Source organism: Patiria miniata, unplaced genomic scaffold (genome assembly GCF_015706575.1).
Source record: "Patiria miniata isolate m_02_andy unplaced genomic scaffold, ASM1570657v1 HiC_scaffold_21, whole genome shotgun sequence".
NCBI lineage: Eukaryota > Metazoa > Echinodermata > Asteroidea > Valvatida > Asterinidae > Patiria > Patiria miniata.
In genome coordinates, this window is record NW_024037060.1 from 3,018,540 (window position 1) to 3,038,419 (window position 19,880).

Genomic DNA, 19,880 nt, shown 5'->3' on the forward strand with positions numbered 1-19,880 from the left:
TTTTGTGGGTTTGAAGTGATCATTTAAAATTTGCTAACAACTAAGTACATTTGCCATGTTATTGATTGAAGTGTTATTGCAGTGAAACTGACAATTAGTGGTGCGGGGCTAGCTAAGCGTAAATATTAAAACAAAAGGCGTATAACAGATATCGCGTCCATCACAGATATGAAACTTGTTATTCTTGTAGTTGTAGAGGATTTTTAGAATGTTACTGCGTCAGATCAGAGAGGCTTAGTGCTATCGATTGTAGTCTTGCTAAAAAGAAATCAATAATGATCTATTCGTGCTTATATGAAACAACAGAACAAATGTTGAACAGGTCTTTTTTTTAGAGTCAATATTACATAAACTAAGCGAGAACATCGTAATTTTGGGAGTAATGAAGTTAGAATTATATGTCTAGACATCGAACCAAGAGTTACAAGCAGTCTGTACACTAACTTTATTTTAAATAATCAAGACAGCCAATACAGTAAGGAGGATTTTTAAACAATTGTTTATTATGCTAATATTTAGAAAAAGATTTAGTGGGCTGATTTCAATATTGCCCAAAGGAATTTCCATTTCTCCAGACATTTGAAAGCAATAGGAATGTCGATTATAGATAATTCTATTACATAAAAGCAAAAGGAGAGCATAGACATTGATGGATTATTTTATATTTCCCAAATAGACATACATTTTACTCTAAGGGGATATTACAAGGAAGAACATCTTTATGTAGAGGCAGCGCACAACTTTAGATAACCATGACAAACTGTAGCAGACAGTATTTTAGAGAATTGAATGCTAAAATCGAAGACTCAAATTAAGAGAGAGAGATAGAGAGTTGGGGGCGTTGGTTTTGCCCTAAAAAGCAAGAGTCTACATCAGAGAATCATTAGATGTTAAAACATTTTTACAAGTAACATTTACAGCGCTTGTGTTAGTTTTAGATTTTAAGTAAATTTTAGTGGTTTTGTAGAGAATTGTAAGCCTTTTTTTAAAGAGTGTCGCTAACGTTGGCTTTGTATGCTCAGAGACATTTTTACAAGTAACATTTACAGCGCTTGTGTTAGTTTTAGATTTTAAGTAAATTTTAGTGGTTTTGTAGAGAATTGTAAGCCTTTTTTTAAAGAGTGTCGCTAACGTTGGCTTTGTATGCTCAGAGACATGTTTACAAGTAACATTTACAGCGCTTGTGTTAGTTTTAGATTTTAAGTAAATTTTAGTGGTTTTGTAGAGAATTGTAAGCCTTTTTTTAAAGAGTGTCGCTAACGTTGGCTTTGTACGCTCAGAGACATTTTTACAAGTAACATTTACAGCGCTTGTGTTAGTTTTAGATTTTAAGTAAATTTTAGTGGTTTTGTAGAGAATTGTAAGCCTTTTTTAAAGAGTGTCGCTAACGTTGGCTTTGTATGCTCAGAGACATTTTTACAAGTAACATTTACAGCGCTTGTGTTAGTTTTAGATTTTAAGTAAATTTTAGTGGTTTTGTAGAGAATTGTAAGCCTTTTTTAAAGAGTGTGGCTAACGTTGGCTTTGTATGCTCAGAGACATTTGCAGCGGCTTAGATGATTTTGTTGACATTGAGTAAATTAGAGATTTTTATGCTGAAATCGAGTAAAATCTGATACAGGGAGCTACAATTAGTCAAATCTGATTTGGATGCAGTGACTATAATGACCAGTCTAGTGAGTGATTTTGATTTACTGGAAATTACCAGAGAGCTTGATACTGACGTGTAGACGAGTGAAGAATTTATTCTGCTTTGATTTTATTCTGTTTTATGTAGAGTCCTCAAAGACAATTAGGTAATATAGTATTTCGGTTAAAATTAGACAAGTTACTTTCGGTGTACATGTGTTTTAGACATTGGGTACGTAAGAATAGCAGATTGAACACATGTTCTTTGTATAGTATGCATGCACGCGCGTTCGTTACTGTGGTCACCTGGCGTGGACTCGGAGCTTGTGGTCACTATCTTCTTGATTGACCACTATGTTCGTGGGAGCAACTAGGCGTTTTGGTAACTTGTTTGCTGACTTTTTAGGCCAATTTACGGTCAAATTTGCGCATGTGAGCATGGAAAGCGCTCGCGGCGCAGCCATGTCTACACCCCAAACCGTTTGCTGTGTTCATTGCTCATAGCTTGATAATTATTTTGTGTGCATAATTACGGTGGTTGTGTTTAAAATTCTGTAACTTTAATAAAGAACATGTGATGTGAATGATTCTTGCACTAAAAGAAAGGTTAATAACTTCCATATCCTAGATTTAACACACCAGGGATGCTTTCAGTGGTATTTTAATGCTAGAATAATTATCATTAGGAAATTAGAGGAAAACCAATAAAATAATCAGCCTATTAGCATAGTTTTTTTGCTCTGTTGTGAAGTTTTTTCCTGCTTGACGTCTGCACGCGCCGTCCCAAACTATAACATTGGCGGCCGATTCCCCGGTTTATTCCTCATCAGGCACCACCCGTTTACCTATCAGGTTTCAAGTGGTCCAGCTATTACCTTCATTTATCTTTCTGGGATATTTCTCCGCGACTTTTCTCCCAGACTAGTCTCCCATCGTCGGGTGTTAATCAGACTTAATGTATTTGGTCTGCATTTACCGTTAAGTGACATACTGCCCTCATCGTTGAGTATTTACCACTTTTTATCTCTAGTTATAGATGCGGACAGCCCGCGGCGTAAACTAGGGTTAAACTTCGAAGCAGGTGGGGGAGGGGGAGCAGGAATTTTTCAAGTGAAGGCACTGATCTATTGCTTTTGCCGAAGTCAAATTTCTAATATTGGGCACTGTATCCCCCTCTAACCCAGTAGCGTATCCAGCTTTTGATGTCGGGGGGGGGGGGGGGAGGGGGAGGGGGAGGGGAGGCGGTTAACCGCACATCCACGCCGAAATGTAGACATTTTTTTTTTTTAATTCTCCGGACACCTCGCCTCCGTAAAATCAAAAAGCGCGGTGGGGGGGGGGGGGGGGGGCTGGGGCTGGTACCCATCTTCCAAATAGGGGAGCTCTTCAAAACCGACCATTACTATGCATACTGCAAATACTATATGCCTATTTTCACGGCGCATGGTAATGGTTTTGCAGCGGGTTTTCTTATTTAGAATTTGGGATCAGTACTCTCTAACCATTTTATTGAAATAGACGCCGTTATTTCCACACCTGGGATCTGGTGGTTAATTTCAAATTAATATGCCAAGGAAAATGCCTACATATGATTTATCTATTTAATTAATTTCAACAAAAAATAATGCATTTTTGTTTTCAAACGGGCATAGGCTAAAGAGCCGCAGAAAGAGCGCAGCTCAGATAATGAGATTGATGGAAATGTTCAATAGCGCCCTCAAGATTAGTGTTACAAATGTGATCTGGTACCCTGTTCATTTCACGGTGTGCGCGCGAAGGGAAATCTATTACTGAAAAGTTCCATGACAGTCGGGGTCCTGACGAAGGTAGTAAACACGGTCGAAAACGCCGGTAAGTTGGGGAAAGACACGTGTCCTTAAGTTAAATTGTCATCTTTTACTATTTTTTTTCTGAAAATTAAAGGGTAAATATGTTGCAACCTGACGCCACTTTGTTCCTCATTATCATCTCAATAAAATTCATTCATTGAAAAAATAACGACAAGATATGAATCTGGGACTGTATAGTCGTGTTCCCTAGCCCGACTGCGTCTGGCCGTACAGTACTATCGCAAGCTCTGTAGTACGGCCAGACGCCAAATGCTTCCAAAAAGACTGCATTTTTTTTGCCGCTGATGTAGCGATTTTGCTACAGATTTCGACCGAGATTATCTTTTCATCCAGGATTAAGGTTCTTAGTCGTAGAGAAAGCCATACCTTTTCGAAAAAAACGTTCTTTGGTCTCAATATTTTCATCCATGTGGCAAAAAGACGACTTTCAGTCATCATCTTCCACAAATATCGTCCCGAAAATGCTCCCCCATGGGATTTCAAAATGGCGGCCGCGCTGTAATGTATGCATTATGCGAGCGCGCTTGGGCAAGATAATGAATATGCATCATAGTTTATGACGTTTGTCGGACACCCGGCGCGGCTGGCCATACAAACACGAGGTCATGATCTAAATAATGCATATTGCGCAGTGGTGGTTCTGCGGGGGGGGGGGGGGGGCTAAGTGTCCGGAGAAAATAACCGGTCTACATTTCAGCACGCTTCCCTGAAAAAAAAATTCTGGACCAACCCTGCTAACCGCCCCCCCCCCCCCCGCAACAACAACAAAAATATTGGCTCTAGAACCGCGCCTGACCTTGTGAAGTGGGCGCATAACTCACCGTTGGAAGAAAACTTATATAAGAGCAAATCTGCTTTATAATAAAGGAACAATGGTAGGCTAGGAACAACAAATTCCTGGAAAGGGACCTACTAGGTCTACCGGTTAAATAGAAGAAAAAAAATCTTGTTCAAAGTGAGAGTGATATTTATTTTGTCTGAAATGGCATCGTTTGGATTGGAAGAAAATATTTGACGGTGCTTTTAAAAAGTGTGCCCTCGATGACATTTCTAATTATCCGCCTTTTGCAGCGTGCGTGCGTCATTACAAAATTTAGCAACATATACCCCTACATTTTGCTCTGTTTTCTTGCTTAATTTTAAATTGGCAGATTTTGTTGTCCAGTGTCGCATTTTTCAATAGGTAGTTGACCGCAAAAAATAGTCAATTTTGGATAATACACTATTGAAGACTTAAGGGTGATGGACCATTTGCTACTGTTCAAAAATGAAACTCCAAGTAAATTATGGCATTATACTAAATTTGATGTGAACTTTACTTGGAATATTGTGCCAATGCTCTCATTTTCCAAGGAAGAAGGGATTTACCACCTTGGCGATGGTACTCAGAACCAAACCATATAGCGCAGTGCCGACAATTTTGCTTTAGCCTACGTCCAGACAACTAACTTGAGATGCACTTGCATTTTTTTTAATGGTGTATGTACCGAGTTGATATTTCGAGAGGTAGGCCTCAGATTTTTACAGATTTATTGTACAGTGCCTTTGAATATGGCCATTTTACAACATCACGAAATATCCACTGTTGCCTATTGTTCTTTAGGGTCATTGCGTTTAAATGATGATATTGTTTCAACGGATTGAGCAATTTCAGTAATTTTGTCCTTTAAAAGTTGCTTATGAAATTGGCTTTCCAGTCACTATTATGTTTGATGCTACATGTTATTTTTAGTATGAAGTATGAAATACAATTATTTTGGGGGGGTTTGGGTTCCGCTTTTTTGACTCACCTTGTATGTTGCAGGCCGGTTTATTTTATTCCAATATTCATTTAAAAATCTAATCGATATAGTTGGCCCCTTGAAATCGTCCATTGTTATGTAACATGATCTGACCTTGAAAACAAATCTCATTGACATGCAAATATCTGAAGAAAAAAAGGTGGCGCGCTTGTGTGACGTCATTGCCCAAGGCTAACTTTGGGGTGTTGGCTGGGTCGGAAGCATACATTCTGCAAACTGTAGACGTCTCGACTGGACGAATTACCTTTGCAGGTTAGTGAATGGGTTTTAGCTGGTATACTTGTATCGTTCTGCTCGTCGCGCCCATAATATCGATGCCAAATGGCCTTACTTGCCAAAATGCCGTATAACTACATTTTATTGCACACGAAACAGTCATTCTAGGCCCAAGAGTTCCGAACCATGTACTGTAAAGGTCTATTGCCCAACAACGGTATCTGCATAAAAATCAAACTTAGTTTTTTTCACCATACACACATAGTAATGTGAAACTCCTTACTGCCATTGTTCTCGTTTTCACCTTTTCGCTGATACTGCTGTCTTGACTCGGTGACTAATTGTAGCAAAGGCCATGGTCCAGACCAAATGTTGGTACCATCTGAGGTGGCAAAACTGTAATAGTGTTAATTTCTTTGTTTCACACCACTTTCTTCTTTTTGATGCGATTACTCATTTAACGTAAACCCTATGGGTATATCAGCAGGGTGCGGGGCCACAACCTCCCAAAATGATACTTATTATAATAACTCCTGAATGCTTCGGCTGATCGGCATGAAATTCGGTGATCTCTCCAAACAGGCACGTAGGAAGATGATTTTAACAGGGGGGGGGGGCAGATTATGTTTTGTGAAACAACGGCATACCCAGGAGTTTGTCTTAGGTGGGCTCAAAGAAAAAAAATACTCTCACAAATTAACTAGGCCTATATCAGATATAGGATCCAGGATTTTTTTTAGACGGGGGCACACATTTGGAGCATTTGCTCCAGAACTAATGCGAGCACGGAGCGCGAAGCCCTTTCAGGCGTGGGGGCCGGGGCCCGTTTAAGGTCCCCGGGAAATTTTGGATTGTATAGATAGGCCATCAGCTGAAACTCAAAAACCGGCTGTAAAATGAGTTTCGTTCCAGCAACACTGGGTCTACTTTTTTAGTGCACATATGTGGTGTACAGTACATCACAAACACTATGTTAGAAGTTCTCCATCAAATCTGCTGCAGTTTTTTTTTGGTTACACTTCGTCAAAGTTTGCCAATGTTATGTACATGTATGAATGCTAAAAACCCACATTATCCGGTTTGAGGCCTTGCGTTGGCACTTCCAATTTCAAAACTACAGCACTATAGCTTGTCACATCCTACACTCTAGAAACTCCTGGGTCAGACTGACACGCAATCTGAATCCAAATCTGCTCAGTCCTTTTCCGGGTCAAAAATTTACCCCATTTTGAGTCATAAACGACCCCTTTGGAGTGAAAAAAGACATGTTTCTCGGTCATAAATGACCCCTTTGTGGTAAAAAAAGACAGGTTTCTCGGTTATTTGAAATTTAAGATGCTCTGTGGTGCAATCTGAGGCGAATCCTGGCCCCTTTCCCCTGAATTATTTGAGCAAAAGTTGTTAAGATTGTAAGGATTTTTAAAAATTAACTCTTGCTTTTACAAATTCTAAGTTATATACTGTGTACTTCAAAGTTGCAAACCACGTGGTTTCGTCTTCATATTTTCTTGCATTTCATTTTTGAAAAGGGATTGCATTGACTTAGTTTTGTAAACTGTTGCAACAATGTGTTGGGGCATTTGCTCCGAGGCTAGGTGGTGCAATCTGAGGCGATTCCAGGCCCTCTTCCTCTGAGCTATTTGAGCAAATGTTTTAAGATTATAAGGATTTTTTAATTGGTATAAAATACACTCTTGCTTTTACAAGCCTTTTAAGTTTCTTCTGTTCTTCACTTGATAACCATGTATTTCCATCTGCATAATTATTTTCATGCATTTTGTATTTCAAAAGGAATTGTATAGACTTAGTTTGTAAACTGTTGCAAGGATGATTTCTTATGTTTTGTTTCAAGTTGAAATGTTCAGTTTGTCAATAAGAACAAAACCGCTTGAAGATGTAAATTTAATTCAAGTTCAAAATTAGTGTAATTTAATCAAATTAAAGCAGAGGAGCAATTTGGCCTCCACAGTCTAGTGGTTGCGAAGGGCGATTTCTAAAGGTTACGTAACACTATGTTTTGAATGAAACTACATGTATACACACAACCATCTATTTCGGATTCAGCACATAATGCACAGTTGTAAAAGAATGGTTGTGTTATGATCTTTCCGATAAATCATCTTTCGAGAAGCATTGCTCAATTGAGCACTGTCCAGGCCGTAGTGTCCCTTTAAAAACCACAGGCAAGTACGTTTTGTTATGGCTATAATGATGCTTTTTCAACAAAATCCATTCCTTATTGTACGCGCATCTACAGACTTAAAGATATAGAGCCTAATCAATAATTAAGCCTTCGTGGATTAAGCGCCATCTGATCGCACGAGTGTGAAGATGCAGTAGGATGTCACATACAGGTGCATGTGTATACTTGCATTCGCTCTGGCTAAAGTCAAAACCTTCCATTTCTACGATCACCGCGCACAGATATTTTACTTGGATGATTCTGGTGGCAGTGTAGAAGAGTGCCATTGGTATTGTATTGAATAACAATAGGAATATTGGTGCACGGAGATAATGAATTGCGTATCATCATGGAACGACGACCAGTCTCCGTACATACACATGGATTATTAGCTATCTTGGACCTTCGATTTATCAAAAACTGTGCCTCACACCATGGCCTACGATGGCCCCTTTCAAGAAATATCGATCTGTTCCGGCTAACCCCCACGGAGTGATCAATAATTACCTCCGGCCACTTAAAGTCCTATTGTCCGACAGATTACCAGAGTTGCTGACTCGAGTCATGTGACTTGGACTCGAGTCGGACTCGAGTCGCTATTTTTGTGACTTGTGACTTGACTTGTAAATACCAGCTTTGACTTGTGACTTGACTTGGACTTGCAAACAATGACTTGTGACTTGACTTGGGATTGCAAAAAATGACTTGTAACCAACCCAAGTCAGACGCTACTCGAGCGACCCAATACACTTTAATTAAGCTATTATACTTTTAATTAGCTTTTTCATTCCAGAAAATAGACCTCAGTGACTGAATCCAGTAAAATGAATAGTTCCCACTAGTTTAAAAAGTGTTCAATAAGACTGTCACAACAAACTACAGTTTTCAATGACCAATTGTCTCTTGCTTAATGTATTGGTTGAACAAACTTTGAAAGGAACCTTTCATGAAAAGAAAGCAGGCCTTTGTCAATTGCATGTAAAATACCGGATAGCCTAACCCATTGGTAGGCGTTTGTTTAGTATACATGGAAATTGAACAATAAAGTAATCTCAGAGATTACCCACTCGCCACACGAGAGCGCACGTGCGTCAACAGACTATTGTCCACAGGATTATCTGGGATCGATGCTCACTTCCGGCCACCTACGTCAACAGTCTATTGTCCGAGAGGATTAAGTACTGCCGGCCACAGGTGGCCGTGTTCGGATTGCGAAAACCGTATGTAATACACGTGTAAATACATAACTACATGTATACTGTATTGAAATGTTATATTTCCCCATACATATATGCAATCTTTCCCATAGAATAGGTCAAACTGTACCCAAATCCTTTACCCTCACCTGTTCCTTATTCATCCCATCCATTCATTAGGGGTCAAACTGTGCCAGAATTTCCTAACCCCATTCATTCATATTTATATCTGTATCTACATATTTACATATTTATGTGACCTTTACATATTTCTATGCCAAAGGTCAAAGTGTACCAGGAAGTCTACCTCCACTACTATTGCACTGAAATTATAATTTATTTTCTTTTAAAATGATTGCTGCAGTAATTTCCTTTGAACCTGTTTTCATACCCATGCTGGAAGTGAATTAATATGAGTCGGAATCTAAGTAAAAGTTTCTGTGTCTTCTACCAGTTGTGGGGAAACATAATTATTATGTCTTACAGTGATAACCCAGCTGATGTTGCTAAGACATGAAATGTTTGAGGTCTCGGGCTTGAATCCTGATTTATCATCTCAAAAGCATCTTCATGCGGTCAGAAAACCAAATTCTGCATAATGCAGTTAAATGTTCGGTGCGAAATACGGTAGAGAAAATTGCAGGTATAATGTTTTGTTAATCTCTTCTGTATGGGAAGAAGTGTGGGTCTGTTCTGAAAACAGTCGCGTTTGGTTGAGTGCGGTGCCCCCGGCGCACCCAACATTTGGCTTGGGCTCCAATTTTTTCCCAATTTTTTTTTAGAAGTTTGAATCAAAAAAAAATGTATTGCCGCAGAAAATATATTGGGGGGGGGAGGGAAGACGGACATTTTGACGTTGGTGTCGCCATTTACACCCCTATTAAAGTACTCGAAAACAGGCCCCATACATCATCACCGTCAAGTTATGGGACTTAAAAAATGTATTTAAAAAAGTTGACAACCTCTATAAGCCCCAAGCCCCCACCCCCTCCCCCCTTGGGCGCGCCACTGCAGAAGAGATTGTTTTCCACATGGTGTTACCTGCAATTTTCTCTACTTTTTTCAATCTACCATGCAAAGCTTTTAGTCATATATGCTACAAAATATTTTAAGAACCCAGCATCACCTTAACGCCGTTGCCTCATGGCAACTATAGCCGAGATCTTAGGGGGCCCCGGCTGAGAGATGGTCATAATAACCCGGCCCTTTTTAGGGTTAAAATTGTTTTGCTTTGTTTTCTGTAGACAGACGGTTGTAGGGCCTACACTACCGTTACAACACGATGGAGCAAAGAGCAGTAAAGCGACAAAAGGTATGTACGGAAAGACGACAATGAATGTCGATTTTGCCTTACGACGGCTTATTCAATCCCATTTCTTCCGTTTACATATCCATAATTGTATCCATTGACATCCTTTCAGAAGAGGCACCCTGAGACGAGGAGGAGCCTAGCTGATTCCGCTCACGCGAAAGAGTCTACGTATCTGCTGGCACAACCGGGTATTTTCTTCACCAGGCCAAAGTACGGTTGTATGGTAGTGGTCAATTTAAATGACAAGACCGAGACCGGTAAGACAGGCGTTTTTAACGCCATACAAGCCGTTCAGCAAAAGTGCGACCTGTTGCAAGGACAAAACGGTTATGTCGTCTCTTTTGACCCAGCCTTGTGGAAAACATGGAGCCCGAATGACGACATCGAAGACCGACCACAAGGCAATTATATGTTGTCTTCATCCCGAAAGTTTGTCAACACAGGAGGCGATGTTTCCTTCTTTCTGAAGTCTGACACCGAAGACGTCGTACCAAAGCTTTTCCAAGAAGTAGAAAACAACCTCCATGCTCTGGCTTCGCTTGATGTCACCCAAACCCGGGTTTACAATGATCGTGCCATTAACGGGAAGTTTCGAGACGGCGTTGACAATCCAGTCGACAAGACTACCGTCGAACGTTTCATCCTGACACCACAGACGACCACTCCAGGATCCGGGGGTGGTAGTTACTTCTACACGCAAAAGTTTCGGATGAACTTCAGCATATTTGACAAAATGACCATCCGCCAGCAAGAGAACGTCATCGGCAGAAAGGTTACAGATGAAATCGTCATCGGGGCCGATTCAAGAAGTCACATCCGTCGAGCGCGTCTGGCTGAGGCTAGTATTCATTTGAAGATTCTTCGGGGGAGCATGCCCTACGGACGTGATGATACAGGCCAGGAAGGAATCTACTTTAATGCTTTCGCTGATCACGTTCAGCTGTTTATCGATCTGATGCAAAGCCTTGTAGGAGACGACCCCGATTTCACACAAGATAAACTCATTTCAATGGCTCAAGGCATCGAGGGAAGTTTCTGGTATACACCAAGTTTGCATCAGCTCGGCTTTACCGACGAACCGAACGTAGGCCAGGCCCCGACCCTTGACTTCCTGCCTTTGTGGGACGTGAGAAGCACCAACGACTACATGTTTTACAACTGGCGCGAATATCTCCACCGTATGAGCTTTGGTTTGTATGCTCCCGGAGATCCACCGACACATCGTGTTATCAAGCTCCTGTCCGTGATTTTCTCCGAGTGGAGTGACCAGTGGTATGAAAAACCAAACACTTCCCGCATTCCCCATCTGAGCAACTATTTGACGGCAGCAGAAAAGCCATATCTGGAGGAATCCGCGGCCATTCGCAAAGGCATGGCGATCAAGAAGACGCTGGGCACTTTGATACCGAAAAGAGCCTATGGCACAAATAACGACCTCTTCCGCATACACCCGAATGAGCTGATTGTCGGTGTCATGCCCAGATTCTCTCTTGGTGTCGGCAAGTATGTCATGCCCTACTCTCGTGAAGAAGAAGAGTTTCCTTGGTTTATGAAGGGTCTTAATGAGGGCGGTGCCATGGGTCACATTGTTCCCGACCACGGAATAGTGTTGGCCGTCGGCCTCGGCGTTTTAAAGAACCAACACCAAATGTTATACGCCAGAGCCCCCCGTGAACAAAAGGATTTCTACCAGTCGGTCATCCTGGCGCTGGAGGGAGTTCAAGAGTACATTGACAGCTTTGCGAACCTGGCTGAGCAATTGGCACAAAAGGAGGAATATACGGCTGAAGAAAAACAAAATCTCCGACGCATCAACGCAAGACTGCTGAAACTGAAGACCGGCGCCCCCAGCAATATGCTGGAGGCCGTGCAGCTTCTGTTCTTGATGCACTGTTCTATGCATCTGATTGGCAACCCGGTTGCTATTGGCCGACTAGACGTCCTGCTGAGTCCGTTCTACGACGAAACGACAACGCCTGAAGCTGAAGCGCAAGAGATCTTGGACTGCCTGTGGATAAAACTGAGTGAACGTGTCGTCATTAACCGCCACTTTACACCAGACTTGCATGATCGAGGTTCCACAGCGGTGATGTACGCTGCATCAGGTAACTTTGGTCAAGGAAGCGCCGTCAACCAGTGGGTCCAACAGATCACCGTTGGCGGGTACCAAGCAAATGATGACGTCACTCCAACGACGGCCTGTAATAAACTTACTCTGCTGTGTCTGAAGTCGTCTCGCAGGATTCCTACTAACGCCCCATGCTTGAGTCTCAGGCTACACAAGAACATGCCAGAGAATATACTGCAGGAAGCCACAAGGGCGCTTCTTAGCGGTGGTGCACATCCGATCCTCATGCATGATGATAGACTTGTACCGAGTCTGATGAATAGTGGCTCTCCTGATGTACCCGTTAGCCTTGCGGCAGCTCGTAACTACGCATGTGACGGATGCTACGAGCCAATGATTGCGGGCGAGACCGAGTTTGCGTTTGGCACGATCGTTCTGCTGAACATTCTGGAGATGACTCTAAACGAGGGAACGCTTTATGCCGACTCGGGGTCGGTATATCTTCGAGGCCTCAAAGTCTCCTATCCATCGCCACACTCCAGCCAAATCAAGACGTTCGACCAGCTGAAAGAAATCTTCCTAAAACACCTGCGACTTCAAACTGCTCAGTTTTACATCACGATTCTCTCCAACTATGGAAACCTCTGGGACATCTGCCCTTCGCCACTTCTGTCCTCCCTCATCCACGGCTGCAAAGAAAGCGGTCGTGATCTTTCCAATGGGGGATCCAACTACCACGCATTGGCTATGATGTACGTCAGTGCGTCTAACACCATCGATTCACTGTATGCCATTAAGAAGCTCGTGTTCGACCCAGACGAATCCCTCACGACCTTGCCCCAACTGCTGGAAGCGCTGAAACTGGACTGGGGATTTGAAATGAGAGAACCGTTTTTCGACGAGCGTGCCGGGGAGGTGCGAGAGGATGCGAACGCAGCTACCTACAAGACGCTGAGAAAGAAGGCTCTGACTTTACCAAGATTTGGACGTGGTAATCCAGAGGTAGACGAGATAGCAAACTGGCTGATGGAAAACGTGGTGTCTATTGCCAAAGATACGATTCACCACCCTCCTTCCGTACTCGATGGCATCATCAGTGGTATCAAAGAGAAATACTCCTTACCAGGTAATCAAGCTTTGTCTACTTAGTCATTATTTAATTTTGTCCGCAACTATGCCTGTTTAGGAAAGCGCTTTGACACTGGCTTAGCACGGTTGAGATAAAATCTACATAATTCGCTTTGTTTCGATTTCACAGGCCGTCCGTTTGGTTTCGTCGTTGAACCCGGTATTGGGACGTTCGAGGGGTACGTTCCGCAAGCATTGGGTACAGGAGCCTCCGCTGACGGGCGCCGTAGTCGCCAGCCATTCGCATCGGATCTGAGTCCGTCACCTGCACCCCAGGACAAGACCGCACAACCAGCCTCGGTCAACATCTATCAGTGAGTGTCATGCTTTACTTTTGGCTTGTTTCCTAGAAATGGAAGGTCCTTACTAAAATTGTGTACTTTAGGCGCACACTGCTCTCATTTAATTGGCTAGATCGGGCCACGTTTGGAAAAAACAGCTCGTCTGGATTTGGTTCCGACCCAAAGCAAGTGTGCATTGCCATTAATACGCGGCCGATAAACACCGTTGAGATTTTCAAAAGCATTTTTTTCTGGCTGCTACCGAGCACATGTGAACACAACCGTTTGCTTTCATTTTTTTTGCTCCACAGGCCTAAACCCATTCATTTCCGAAACTACTGATATACAGTTTTTAACGCAAGACTTGATGTTTTTAGAACCTTTAATAAAGACCCTGCAACCCCACCCGTTTCTGTTTGAAATGCCGCTTCCGGTCCTAGCCTGTTGCATTTGGGACATGAAACAGTATACGCAACAATAATTGTTCGAATCAAAATCCTCGCTTTGAAACCGTCCATGTTGTTTTCAAATGAAAGCGGATTAGTGTGTTGGAAGCTCATTTCGTCTTTGATTGTCCACTGCAGGGCCATGAGAAGTTTTGATTATGATTCCATCAACATTGGTCTGTCCAACGGGTCACCGGTCGACATGAATGTGGGCGAGGACTTCCCTGAGGCCAAGCTTCACGAGTTCATACGTCACTATGCAAATCGCACCAAACCCATCGGTTCCAATTTGATTACAGGTACAGTAACTTATTATGGTAACAAAGTTCAACTCTATAACCTTCGAAACTTCATCTTCTGTCTATTTCATTCATACAGAAGGATGTGCTTACCCTGTTTTACCTATACCCTCTGCTGCAACGGATAGCCGACATCTTTAGATTAAACGGCACATTTTTTCTCCATCTTTTCCTTCCAAAAAATAGCTAGACCATATAGGCACTATCATATGCGTACTTCTAGACACACCCATATTTACTTCCAATGATTGGCTTCAAACAGTTCCACGGATATAAGGCTCAAAAAGTGGGAAAATATGTATAAACGACACAGCGAAATGGGTCCTGCTGCTTGCCGTGTTAAATTTCAAACTACGGGAAATATCAGTAGTTTGAAAAACTTGAACTTAAGTTATATCTATAAGCAGCACTCCAGTTTTCTCTTCGACCACATAGTACCAGTGGCGTCGCCAAGGGGGGGGGGGGGGGCAGGGGGGGGGGGCACGTGCCCCTGGAAAACCTAGTGCCCCCCCGAGTGCCATCTGAGATTTGGGTTGGTAAAAAATATATATATATTTTGTTATATTCAACTCCCATCATCTGAGTTGGTTTTTCATAAGGACAAAGAAGCACAGTAATTCGTATTTTCTTCAAATGAGCATCAAATGTGGCACCATTTTGCATCTAGCCCATCCTCCGTATGCGAAAATTTTCCCCTTAGACCCCTCCCCCAGGACGGCGATCCGTATCCACCTAAGTGCCCCCCATCAAATGCTGGTGCCCCCCTGTGCCCCCAGACTGAAAAGTCTGGTGACGCCACTGCATAGTACCCGTCGGTCCGGTCAAACTAGACACGAATGCAATGTGGGCGTATATATACGCTGTTACCCCGCAAAATGTGGCAATTGCAGAATGATAAATTAACGCTTGCAAACATTTCAGCGAAGTGGGATCATTGGGCCATACTCACCCGGATTAAATACCATTATTCAACAATCATTTTCATTTTACTGTTTCACAGTCACATGCGCCAATTTGGAGACGTATCAGAAAGCAGTGGATGAACCTGAGCGGTACGACTTGGTCCGTGTACGCACTGGTGGCTGGTCGGAGCACTACGTGGCCATGTTCCCCGCACATCAAGAGCAGCACCAGCGCCGTGTTGTCTTCACACCCTTGTAGAACGGTGCGTCCAGAATGAACGCCATATAGGGTGTCCCAGAAAAAACAAACGTCCAGGCCAAATCAAGGAACCCAGAACCTATTTTCCCTGGTTCCCCATGTATAGGCAGTCTTCCCTGTGAGAAATGATCTGACGATGTCATCACAATCAGTCAGGCATTTAACCAGGCTGACATTGACATCATGTATGATTTGCTTGACCGGTGCAAGTAAATATATTCACGTAAGAATACTCCCAATCAGGATCCGTAGGAATAATATACTTTCTTGCTGTTGCGTGATTTGGTGTGGACAGTTTGTTTCTAATACACCCTCTTCAGGGTGGAGTCCAAAAATGTGGAACCCAACCCAAAGAAATATAATTCATATTTAAAAAAAAAAATATGTGGCACCAAAAATAATGATGACTGGCAATAAGCTACTTTTAGATGAAAAAAAAAATGATTTAATTGCTGAATCCGTTAAAAGTATATCACCATTTAAACGAAATGACCCTAGAATCGGTTTTGTCCCCTAAAAAAATGCGATTTCAATATCGTATAAATTGTTTTCAAACATTACCTGCGATAAAACCTCAGTTTAAAAGTTGAAAATATTCACTAAAGTACTTTTGAAGGCCCGCCCTTTGAAAAGGTGGATTTATAAATCATATTGATAGCCCAAGCAGGGTTGTTAATAAAGATATTGTGTACTATACAGTTATTAAAACAAGTATTCTGTATATTTTCTACGTTGTTCCAAACGTCAGAACACACACAGAAATTGATTTTTTTTTAATACAAAACTGATTTTAAGGTTACTTAATTTATTACTGATAACATTTTAACGTGTGGAGCAATATTGAAATAATTTTCGTACTGAAAGTCGTGTAATGAATGGACTTCTGGAGTCATATTATTTTGGTGTTACATATTTTTTTAATACGAAATACATATTTCTTTGGGTTTGGATTCCGCTTTTTTGAACTCGCCCTGTAAAAGGTTTATTGGAAACAAACCCACCCTGTATATTATGAAGGCCTGCTTTCCACTTGGCCAAGTAATTGTAATGGTAGTTTAAAACTGTTCACGTAGACTCATTTATGTTTAGTAGTCATCATTTTCCTAGCTGGATTGATACCCCATATAAAGTTCCTACGAGTACTATGTGCAGTGTTATGTGGGTTTGAAGTGAAATCCAATTTGCTAACAATTTGTGTGTGTTATGTGGGTTTGAAGTGATCATTTAAAATTTGCTAACAACTAAGTACATTTGCCATGTTATTGATTGCAGTGTTATTGCAGTGAAACTGACAATTAGTGGTGCGGGGCTAGCTAAGCGTAAATATTAAAACAAAAGGCGTATAACAGATATCGCGTCCATCACAGATATGAAACTTGTTATTCTTGTAGTTGTAGAGGATTTTTAGAATGTTACTGCGTCAGATCAGAGAGGCTTAGTGCTATCGATTGTAGTCTTGCTAAAAAGAAATCAATAATGATCTATTCGTGCTTATATGAAACAACAGAACAAATGTTGAACAGGTCTTTTTTTTAGAGTCAATATTACATAAACTAAGCGAGAACATCGTAATTTTGGGAGTAATGAAGTTAGAATTATATGTCTAGACATCGAACCAAGAGTTACAAGCAGTCTGTACACTAACTTTATTTTAAATAATCAAGACAGCCAATACAGTAAGGAGGATTTTTAAACAATTGTTTATTATGCTAATATTTAGAAAAAGATTTAGTGGGCTGATTTCAATATTGCCCAAAGGAATTTCCATTTCTCCAGACATTTGAAAGCAATAGGAATGTCGATTATAGATAATTCTATTACATAAAAGCAAAAGGAGAGCATAGACATTGATGGATTATTTTATATTTCCCAAATAGACATACATTTTACTCTAAGGGGATATTACAAGGAAGAACATCTTTATGTAGAGGCAGCGCACAACTTTAGATAACCATGACAAACTGTAGCAGACAGTATTTTAGAGAATTGAATGCTAAAATCGAAGACTCAAATTAAGAGAGAGAGATAGAGAGTTGGGGGCGTTGGTTTTGCCCTAAAAAGCAAGAGTCTACATCAGAGAATCATTAGATGTTAAAACATTTTTACAAGTAACATTTACAGCGCTTGTGTTAGTTTTAGATTTTAAGTAAATTTTAGTGGTTTTGTAGAGAATTGTAAGCCTTTTTTAAAGAGTGTCGCTAACGTTGGCTTTGTATGCTCAGAGACATTTTTACAAGTAACATTTACAGCGCTTGTGTTGGTTTTAGATTTTAAGTAAATTTTAGTGGTTTTGTAGAGAATTGTAAGCCTTTTTTTAAAGAGTGTCGCTAACGTTGGCTTTGTATGCTCAGAGACATGTTTACAAGTAACATTTACAGCGCTTGTGTTAGTTTTAGATTTTAAGTAAATTTTAGTGGTTTTGTAGAGAATTGTAAGCCTTTTTTTAAAGAGTGTCGCTAACGTTGGCTTTGTACGCTCAGAGACATTTTTACAAGTAACATTTACAGCGCTTGTGTTAGTTTTAGATTTTAAGTAAATTTTAGTGGTTTTGTAGAGAATTGTAAGCCTTTTTTTAAAGAGTGTCGCTAACGTTGGCTTTGTACGCTCAGAGACATTTTTACAAGTAACATTTACAGCGCTTGTGTTAGTTTTAGATTTTAAGTAAATTTTAGTGGTTTTGTAGAGAATTGTAAGCCTTTTTTAAAGAGTGTCGCTAACGTTGGCTTTGTACGCTCAGAGACATTTTTACAAGTAACATTTACAGCGCTTGTGTTAGTTTTAGATTTTAAGTAAATTTTAGTGGTTTTGTAGAGAATTGTAAGCCTTTTTTAAAGAGTGTCGCTAACGTTGGCTTTGTATGCTCAGAGACATTTTTACAAGTAACATTTACAGCGCTTGTGTTAGTTTTAGATTTTAAGTAAATTTTAGTGGTTTTGTAGAGAATCGTAAGCCTTTTTTAAAGAGTGTGGCTAACGTTGGCTTTGTATGCTCAGAGACATTTGCAGCGGCTTAGATGATTTTGTTGACATTGAGTAAATTAGAGATTTTTATGCTGAAATCGAGTAAAATCTGATACAGGGAGCTACAATTAGTCAAATCTGATTTGGATGCAGTGACTATAATGACCAGTCTAGTGAGTGATTTTGATTTACTGGAAATTACCAGAGAGCTTGATACTGACGTGTAGACGAGTGAAGAATTTATTCTGCTTTGATTTTATTCTGTTTTATGTAGAGTCCTCAAAGACAATTAGGTAATATAGTATTTCGGTTAAAATTAGACAAGTTACTTTCGGTGTACATGTGTTTTAGACATTGGGTACGTAAGAATAGCAGATTGAACACATGTTCTTTGTATAGTATGCATGCACGCGCGTTCGTTACTGTGGTCACCTGGCGTGGACTCGGAGCTTGTGGTCACTATCTTCTTGTTTGACCACTATGTTCGTGGGAGCAACTAGGCGTTTTGGTAACTTGTTTGCTGACTTTTTAGGCCAATTTACGGTCAAATTTGCGCATGTGAGCATGGAAAGCGCTCGCGGCGCAGCCATGTCTACACCCCAAACCGTTTGCTGTGTTCATTGCTCATAGCTTGATAATTATTTTGTGTGCATAATTACGGTGGTTGTGTTTAAAATTCTGTAACTTTAAAGAACATGAGTGATGTGAAAGATATTGCACTAAAAGAAAGGTTAATAACTTCCATATCCTAGATGTAACACACCAGGGATGCTTTCAGTGGTATTTTAATGCTAGAATAATTATCATTAGGAAATTAGAGGAAAACCAATAAAATAATCAGCCTATCAGCACAGTCTTTTGCTCTGTTATGAAAGTTGTTTGACGTCTGCACGCGCCGTCCCAAACTATAACATTGGCGGCCGATTCCCCGGTTTATTCCTCATCAAGCACCGCCCGTTTACCTATCGGGTTTCGAGTGGTCCAGCTATTTCCTTCGTTTATCTTTCTGGGATATTTCTCCGCGACTTTTCTCCCAGACCAGTCTCCCATCGTTGGGTGTTAACCAGACTTAATGTATTTGTTCTGCATTTACAGTTAAATTGACATACTGCCCTCATCGTTGAGTATTTGCCACTTTTTATCTCTAGTTATAGATGCGGACAGCCCGCGCGGCATAACTAGGGTAAAACTTCGAAGCGGGTGGGGGGGGGGGGGAACAATTTTTCAAGTGAAGCCACTGATCTATTTGCTTTTGCCGAAGTCAAAATTTCCAATATGGGGCTTTCTATCCCCCCTCTAACCCAGCAGCGTATCACTAGCTTTTAATGTCGGGGGGGGGGGGGTAACTGC

General features: G+C 41.1%; 1 protein-coding gene across 2 annotated transcripts; it reads left to right on the forward strand.

Annotated features, from left to right (window-relative positions):
- The first annotated feature begins 5,452 nt into the window (after positions 1 to 5,452).
- LOC119729670 lies at positions 5,453 to 16,888 on the forward strand. 2 transcript variants are annotated; one of them, XM_038202338.1, is made up of 6 exons: positions 5,453 to 5,533; positions 10,120 to 10,187; positions 10,297 to 13,381; positions 13,514 to 13,697; positions 14,249 to 14,409; positions 15,410 to 16,888. In XM_038202338.1, exons 2-6 carry the CDS (start codon positions 10,158 to 10,160, stop codon positions 15,568 to 15,570), a joined length of 3,621 nt encoding a protein of 1,206 aa, XP_038058266.1. In that variant the 5' UTR covers positions 5,453 to 5,533; positions 10,120 to 10,157; the 3' UTR covers positions 15,571 to 16,888. The 2 variants fall into 2 exon arrangements, with proteins under 2 accessions (XP_038058266.1, XP_038058267.1); XM_038202339.1 differs by having other exon boundaries at positions 5,478 to 5,533; positions 10,124 to 10,187.
- Positions 16,889 to 19,880: the final 2,992 nt, after the last annotated feature.